This window comes from Mus pahari, chromosome 5 (assembly GCF_900095145.1).
Source record: "Mus pahari chromosome 5, PAHARI_EIJ_v1.1, whole genome shotgun sequence".
In the NCBI taxonomy this organism is placed as follows: Eukaryota; Metazoa; Chordata; class Mammalia; order Rodentia; family Muridae; genus Mus; species Mus pahari.
In genome coordinates this window covers 107861237-107869682 of record NC_034594.1, presented here as the reverse complement: position 1 = coordinate 107869682, position 8446 = coordinate 107861237, and the positions used below count along the sequence as shown (strand labels likewise).

The following is an 8446-nucleotide window of genomic DNA, read 5'->3' as shown; positions in this document are numbered from 1 at the left end:
CACACACACACATCCAGATAGCTCCTGACTTACAATTCTTCATTCTAAAGATGGTGTGAAAGCAATATGATTGCCGTCTTCAGTTGCCACCTCAACAGTAACACTCCATAAAGATGATGAGGGTTGAATCTGTTATTGAACAAACCACAACTCCACCACTGCTTCGGGCATGACCATTTAGACGCTCTGGGACCCAAAACAAATAAGGGAAGTCTGCAGATGGTTCTGGACAAGATGCAGCCCGCATGGACAGCCACCAGACCTAAATTCCAGAGCAGCTCTCAGATGAGCACCCAGGCAGAGGCAAGCCTCTCAGCCTACCTCGAGGTGGCGCTGTAGGGCCGACCTCGGCTTCAAAGAGCGGTTGCCTCGGAAGGCGGCCCGCGGAGGCTATCAGCATAGAGAGGAAGCGGCTCCTCGGCTAGAGAGGCGTTTCCCCCAGGATCGGCCCGCGTCGCCGACGAGCACAGTCACTTCCGTTTCCGGGTCTTGCTTCCGGAAGTCGCTTTCCGAGGCGGCCTGCCTACTCGTGTGGTCTTTGTGACTTCCACCATGGCGTACCGCGGCCAGGGCCAGAAGGTGCAGAAGGTGATGGTGCAGCCCATCGTATCCTACGCGGCGTGAACTCGGGGCTCTGGGGGCCGGAGGCGCCGTGAGCCTGGGCGGGAAGCCGGGCAGCCCGCTGCGGGCCGCTTCCCGTGAGGCCCCGGGGCGACCGCGGAGGCCGGAAAGCGCGCGGAGTTGAAGGGCGGCGGGAGGCGGGCTCCGGGGGCCCCGGGCCGGGCTGGCGGTCCGCGGTGAAAGCCGGGGCGACCGAGGAGGAGAGGAGGATGTGGGCCATCGGGAAGGTTGGAGGAACGAGGGCGGTGGGGAGGGAGCGCGTGCTCCCGGCGGCCGCTCGTGATGGCCGGTGTAGCCCGGCCGGGCGGTGGGGCGCGCGTGGGAGCGGAGGCGCCGCTGTTCGGGTGTTTCTTTTCCTTGATCGCCGTGCTGCAGAACCTTATCTTCAGATACTTGCAAAATGTACGTAAGTTACTTGTTTACTTACTGAAATGAAAGTTGGGCCTGTGTGACTCCTTTGTAACAAATTCTCTGTTTCTAGTGCTAAGACTAAAAAATGGAGGGTGTCGGGGGGGGGGAAACCGGAGTTGAGGATAAGGTCACAGGAAAAGCGCTAATAATAAAATAGTGTGTGTCCGTGCCTGACTTAAGCATGCACACAGTTACCATTATTCTGTAGGAACAATGTAATTATTTACTGTTAAAAATTATATTGTAAGAACGATTTGTCATCGGATTTAGCAGTGACAGCTGCATATTGCTTCTTTCCTTAGTTGGACTTAGAATGGAGAAAAGACGCCAAAGGGCGGAGCGTTATATAGAGAAGGTAGTGGCAAGTGCTCTTTTTTGAGGAGATTTTAGAGTGTTACAACACAGATGAAAAATAGCTTTAAGCCATTGTAATTTTTAATCGCCAGATTCGCTTTGTGCTATGCTGTGAACAGTTTTAACTGTAAGTGTATTCGTGCTAGAAGCAAAAATAAAATTTTAGAGTAGGAAAATTAGTTTGGACAGGCCTGCCCGAGCACTTACTAAATGTTTCTCAGCAGGTTAACCAGAGTTGCTAGCTCTTAGATGAAGACTATTTCTAGTGTTTGGCTTATATTTATTGGAATTTGTAAGATAAGTCGTTTATTGTGGAATCAAAGTAATGGGGTGGGATCTGTTTACATTTCTAAAGTCATTATTTTTTTTTTTTTTTTAGAGATCTCGAATTCAGGTGTGGCTGTATGAACAAGTGAATATGCGGATAGAAGGTTGTATTATTGTGAGTACTCAGGCTATTTTTCCTCAGGTTGTTATTAAAGAGACATCTCAGAAGATGGCCAGTAAGAACAATATACAAGGAGTAGAGGACCCAACCTAAAGAAAGCTCTTCAGAGCTGGAGTTCTTTAGCCTCTTCTCCTTGCTCTGGTTAATAGGGTTAGATAATACTTTTCTTAAGGGGAAGAGAGAGTTAAACTTTTAAGAAGAGCTTCGTTTGTGAGGAGTGGAAACAAAAACAAAAAGAGAGGGAGATGGACGGGGAGTGATAGAGGACTTGCATTCTGGATTAGATAATGTGGGAGTAGAGCTGGTGTGGGTGAGACTTGTGGTTTGTTAGGCATTTACTGTGGCGGTGCAAGGGGTCAAAGTGCCTGCTCTACCACACAGCTACCTTCGAGAAGTTTGTGTTAATTTAGATTTATTTGTCTGAGAGTTTTGCCTGTGTGTGTTTAGTGCCCAAACAGGCCAGAAGTTGTTGGCTCACCTGAAGATGGGTGATTGTGAGCTTCCATGTGGGTGCTGGGAACCAAACCTGGGTCCTTTACAAGAGCAACAAGGAAGGATTCTTAACCACACCATCTCTCCAGTCTCATGTTTTTTCTTTGAGGCAGAGTCTTTTTGGGTTTTTTTTGTTTTGTTTTGTTTTTCTTTTCTTTTGTTTTCTTTTCTTTTCTTTTCTTTTTTTTTTTTTTTTGGCAGAAACTTACACATGGAAATCCTCTTGTCTGAGCCTCTTCAATGTTAAGATTGATATAGCCATGAAATTGAAAAAACATTTTTTTTCTTTAAAGATTTGTTTATCTTTATGTGCGTTGGTGTTCTCCCTGCTGTTATTTGTGTGAGGGCACCAGATCCCCTGGGACTGGAGTTATCAACAGTTGTGAGATGCTGTGTGGGTGCTGGGAATTGAATTTGGGTCCTCTGGAAGAGTCGCCAGTCCTCTTAACTACTGAACTGTCCAGTTCTGGCATTGTTATTTTTGAGGCAAGAAATAGCTATGTAGCCCAGTAAGGCCTTGAATGAGATTTATAGACATGTAGTACCCATGTTCAGCCCCCCTCTTTTTTTTTCTTTTTTGCATCAAGGGAGTGGGGTTGCTTTGTACTTATGATTCATGTGTGTGGATGTATGTGCTAGAGGTATCTTTTATTGCTCTCTCCTTTCTGAGCCTGGAACTCAGGGATTTAACAAGATTAGTTGGTCAGCACTAGGTGCGGCTGCAGGCCACTGTGCCCTGCATTGTTTGAGTGGTAGGGATCCAAACTCATGACTGCATGTACAATTGAAGTGTCTCCCTAGTACCCACCCCTTTTCCCAAAGCTGCACAATATTTTGTTATTTTTTGTAGATATCAAGAGTGTCTATCAATCTCTTGGCAGTTGGTAAGCAAGCATAGTAGTTAGTGGGAGTCGTGTTTGTGAGGAACATGGGAGTGTAGTGACAGAAGGCAATCCATGTATGCACACCATATTGGGTAGAGTGTCCAGCAGGCTTTCCTGGCAAACATTTACCTCTAAGGGACTGAAGTACTTTGGATCTCATTCAGGCTTTCTTTGCTATTTAAAAAGCGGTAGGCTGGGGATGCAGCTCAGTAGTAAACCTCTTGCCTAATATGTAGAAGTCCGTGGGTTAATCCTCAACACCATCTCTGACCCCCAAAAAGATTGAAAATGCTCCAAGAATTGGGCATGTCACATATGGCCAGGCATGGTGGCACAAACCTGTAATCTCAACACTTGGAATAGAGAGGATAGGAGATTTGTGAGTTTGAGGCTTTCCTTGGCTGTGTGGGAAGTTTGGGGCAAACATAGGCCACATAAGACACTGTCTTAGAAGTAAGGGGCTCAACAGATAAAAGTATTTACTATTCTTGCAGAGGACCAAGTTCAGTTCAAAGTATGTACCTTTGATGGATCACAACTACCTGTACTCTGGCAGCTGGATCCAGTGTCTCTGCCCCCCTTAAGTACCTATACTAATGTGCACACATTGATCCACACATTGATCCAAAAATAAATACATACATGTAACAAAAACAAAATTAAAAACTTTAAAAGAATACAAATTAGTTAATAAGTAAGTAGAGGCTTAAGGTGTTTGTGTTGAAAAATCAGTGATAGCATAAAATTCTAAAATTAGTTGGTATTTCTGAATCTATTCTTTTAGAATGGTCGGATGTGATTTACTTGAAAATGATTGTCAATTGCCTTTCCAGGGTTTTGATGAATACATGAACCTCGTATTAGATGATGCAGAAGAGATTCATTCTAAAACAAAGTCAAGAAAACAACTGGGTAAGGAGATAGTTGGCTTTACAGATTTCTGTTCATTTCACTGGCAGACTTGAATGGCCTGTAGCTGAATTCATGTTTAAATGTAGTTTACATTTATATATATATATATATATATATATATATATATATATATATATATATATATATATATATATATATATTTATATATATATATATATATTTAAAAGATTTTATTTATTTATTATATGTAAGTACACTGTAGCTGTCTTCAGACACTCCAGAAGAGGGCGCCAGATCTCGTTACGGATGGTTGTGAGCCACCATGTGGTTGCTGGGATTTGAACTCTGGACCTTCAGAAGAGCAGTCGGGTGCTCTTACCNGCTGAGCCATCTCACCAGCCCCTATATATATATATATATATATTAAATATTTAAATATATATTAAATATATATATAATATATTTATATGTATGTGTGTATATATATATATATATATATATATATATATAGTTTGCTGGTGAGATGGCTCGGCAGTTAAGAGCTGAGAATGACAAATTGAACTCCTGGCCTTCCTGCCTCCCCCTCCCAAGTGCTGGGATCATAGGCATTTGCAACCATGCCTTGCCAAGGATGTTAAATCTGATGTCGTTTTTTTGTGTTCACTTACATTTAACATTAAATAGAATTTGACACAGTTGAATACTTTCTTACAATACTTTGATATCTTGGGTTTGTGACATAGTACGTCAGTTTTTATTATTCAACTCTGGTTGTTTCTTTTCGGGCTTCTTTATATTCATCCTTTTTTACCCAGCTGTTAAATATTTGAGTTTGGGTTCCAGCTTGCCCTTCACGGTCTTTCCCTAGGCCAGCAATTATCCTATAGGTTATGACCCCTTTGAAGGTTGAACAATTGTTTCACAGTGGTCTCCTAAGACCATCAGAAAACACAGATATTTACTGTATGATTCATAATAGTGGCAAATTTACAGTTATAAAGTAACAATGAAAACAGTTTTGTCAGGTCCACACAACCTGAGGAACTATTACTAAAGTTGCAGCACTGGGGAAGCTCTCTTCTAGGCACCTAGTGAGCTCACAGCTCCAGATGCGAATCTCTGCATTGACTTCTTTAGTTACGTGTGTAGCCAAAACCTCTTCTGAACCTGTTAACTCGCCACATAAAATGTTTCTAAGACAGCTTGTCAGAAGCCAACTTCACGTCCTGCTTACACTGTTTAGAGTGGGTTTGGTGTTCAGGTCCTAACTGAACAGTAGTTTCCACTAAGTTACTAACTTTTGTAGCTCCCTCATCGCTTTGAAGTTGCTCTCCAGATGTAGCCATCTTTTTGAAACACTGGGTCTGACCTTACCAGCTTTTGCTTGAAATTTTCCATTGTCTGTTTTTCCTATGAGGGGACAGTGTGATGTTTTGGCAAGAACCTTCTTATCTGGCCTGATGTTCGTTCATCTTGGGTCACACTGTCCCATTTTCTGAGCAGTTCCCATGCTTGTCTCCTTTCAGTTTGTTTTTTGTTTTGGAGGGTTTTGGTTTGGATTTTTGTTTGTTTTTTGGGAGGTTTTGAGACATGGTTTCTCAGTAGTCTTGGCTGTCCTGGAACTCTCTGTAGACCAGTCTGGCCTCGAACTCACAGAGCTCTAACTGCCTCATGGAGTGCTGGGATTAAAGCTGTGTGCCCCATTGCCCAGCTCTTCTTTCAGTTCCTTAAGCCTGCGTATTCGCCTCACTTTCTGTTTGAGGTAGGGTGTTCCTGTTTAGCCTAGGCTGGCCTTAACTCTGAGATCCTTGCTTCATTTTCTGAATGACAGTGTTACACAGCTATCAAGCCATCATTATTACACTTGACTCCATCAAATATTGCTACGTGTATTGTTCACTGATCAAACTTTCTCTAAGAAACCCAAATTTAATTTAGTTTTTCTGGGATGGGAGAACACAAGATGTGGTATGCTGACTTTGTAGTGACTCATTTATTTTATCGTTGCCTCTTTATTAGACTGCATGCTCCCTGAGTGCATGAGTCATGTCCTCTCTGGTTCCAATAACTACCATAGTGCTACACATAAACTCAAAAAGCCCAGGAAACAAGAGGATCCGTGGCCTCATTAAGAGATATTTTACTGAGGTTATTTTATCTTTTGTAGAATAGCCAATGCTCATGTGCGTTTATTAAGATGGAGTTCAGATATCTTTCCCAAACCCTAATGACCAAAGCTAGATGGGTGGAAAGTAGATTCTAAGAAATGACTGTGTTTGTATTTGCTTTTGAGGTGTTATACCTCTATAACGCAGGCTGTCCAAGCTTACCTTAGCCTTCCAGTACTGGGGCTGCAGGTCTGCACTGTCACCCAGCAAGAACTCAGTCTGCAGATGGAATTGAAATGTACACTTTACAGACACCTCATTTCTAAACCCTCATGAACTTACTATTGGGAGATAATGTATTGGGCCTTTTCACTTGGCCTAGACTATAGGAACTGTTTCATTAAAACAGCGCTGTTTTCGTTCTGTTGTTACTGAAAGCCCCACCTGGTGGAAGCCTTCAGTATGAACACTGGAAAATGTTCACATAGCTTTATGAGAGAGAGAAATATCTCAGTACTATTCAAAGCCAAACTCTGAGGCTAAAAGATAAGTATATGTCTCTCTGTGATTATTAACAGCTTTTGTAACACTTTTTTTGTTGTTACAGGTCGGATCATGCTAAAAGGAGATAATATTACTCTGCTCCAAAGTGTTTCCAACTAGCAGTGAATGGTGAAGCCCGGGGGAAGTCGAGAAGGCCACTTGAGTGTGTTTAGAGATGTCTGCTGAAAGCTACATTTACTCAACTTATTTTACTTGCACATTATCTTTAGGTGACAATAAATGCTGTAGGAAGTTTTTGTTAAAATTTTACATTGTTTGATTCTGGTGGCAAACTGCTTTTACCTGGTGTCGGTATGTAAGGTTTCTGAGGGCTTAGGTTCCCCTTGACATTGGCTTTTCTCAGAGCAAGATCTGTACATTCTTGAGGCAGAGTAAGAATTCTGCCTGCACAGGTAAGCTGCTGAGGTTGGTGGAAGAGGCTGGCTGGGGGTGGGGTATTGAAAATAAACAAGTTTTGTTTTTTTACTAGTGATGTACTCATCAGTTCTAAGTGCTTGTCTGTCACACATGAGGCCCTGTTTGATCCCCAGTGTTACAAAAACAAAAACCTACTACTGACTTCTGGGGACTGCAATACCAGCATTTCCAAGTGCAGACATGTTTGTAGTTCTTTTTTTCTTTTCTTTTTTTTTTTTTTTTTTTTTAAGATTTTATTTATTATTATACATAAGTACACTGTAGCTGTCTTCAGACGCGCCAGAAGAGGGCATCAGGTCTCATTATGGGTGGTTGTGAGCCCACCATGTGGTTGCTGGGATTTGAACTCGGGACCTTTGGAAGGGCAGTCAGTGCTCTTACCCGCTGAGCCATCTCTCCAGCCCCCGTGTTTATAGTTCTATTTGCTTAGCAATTCCTGAGAAGTCACTGAAGACTTGAGAATTTTATCATTCAGATCAGAGTGTGGAATGCAGGTATGGTGTCCTGCCTGTAACCTAGCAGGAGATTGAAGAGGATGGAGTGAAGGACAAGCTCTGTCCAGGCTAGATAGCAAGAGGAGCGGAGGAGGGAGGTTGGAGTGAGCTACCTTTAAAGTACACGGCAGATAAATGTAAAAAACTAATAGGAAGCTCTTGGGAATTGGCAGTTTGGGAAAGACCACAAACACCTGGTAAATTAGTTGTTAGGTAAAGTAGCATACTGAAAAGTCTTACTTGTTTGTTCTCACCTGTAAAGGTTTAGGTTCCTTCCCAAATGATAATGCTAATTTGTTTGGTCTGCGGAGTGTCTCAGTGGATAAACATTTTCAGGCATGAGGACTGAAGTTAGGACCCCAGAACCTAATGACAGTTGGGTGCCTTGTTGCCGTCTGCCTGTAATATCAGTCCTTAGAAGGTAGACATGGAACCTGGGAACAACATCTGCAAACTGTGGGCTTAGTGATAGACTTCCCCAAAATGTAAGATGGGAGTTATGTGAGGAAGACAATGTCAGTCATGAAGAAACATGTGCTCCCACCCCTCAAAAAAGAACAGAAACAAAAAACCTTGTTTTTTTGTTGTCTGGGTTTTTGTTTTGTTTTTTGGGGGGGTTGTTTGTTGTATTAGGTTTTTTTTGTTTGTTTCCTGAGACAGTGTTGTACAGTTCTGGCCATCCTAGAACTCTGAACCAGGCTGGCCTTGAACTCACAGATTGACTTGCTTCTGCCTCCTGAGTGCTGCCGTTGTGAGCCACACTATCTAGCTTTCTTCTTT

At 42.7% G+C, this 8446-nt stretch overlaps 1 protein-coding gene across 1 annotated transcript; it reads left to right on the top strand.

Moving 5' to 3' along the window:
* The first annotated feature begins 490 nt into the window (after nt 1-490).
* On the top strand, nt 491-7004 carry Snrpe (small nuclear ribonucleoprotein polypeptide E). The gene is made up of 5 exons (XM_021198876.1): nt 491-606; nt 997-1023; nt 1766-1828; nt 4044-4122; nt 6799-7004. Exons 1-5 carry the CDS (start codon nt 553-555, stop codon nt 6852-6854), a joined length of 279 nt encoding a protein of 92 aa, XP_021054535.1. The 5' UTR covers nt 491-552; the 3' UTR covers nt 6855-7004.
* Nucleotides 7005-8446: the final 1442 nt, after the last annotated feature.

What these genes read in the sequence shown, in the direction of transcription:
- Snrpe (XM_021198876.1), top strand. Translation starts at nt 553, where the DNA reads ATGGCGTACCGCGGCCAGGGCCAGAAGGTGCAGAAGGTGATGGTGCAG. An exon ending in AGGTGATGGTGCAGCCCATC is followed by an intron (nt 607 to 996) that starts GTATCCTACGCG and finishes GCCGTGCTGCAG; the next exon opens with AACCTTATCTTCAGATACTT. An exon ending in GGATAGAAGGTTGTATTATT is followed by an intron (nt 1,829 to 4,043) that starts GTGAGTACTCAG and finishes TTGCCTTTCCAG; the next exon opens with GGTTTTGATGAATACATGAA.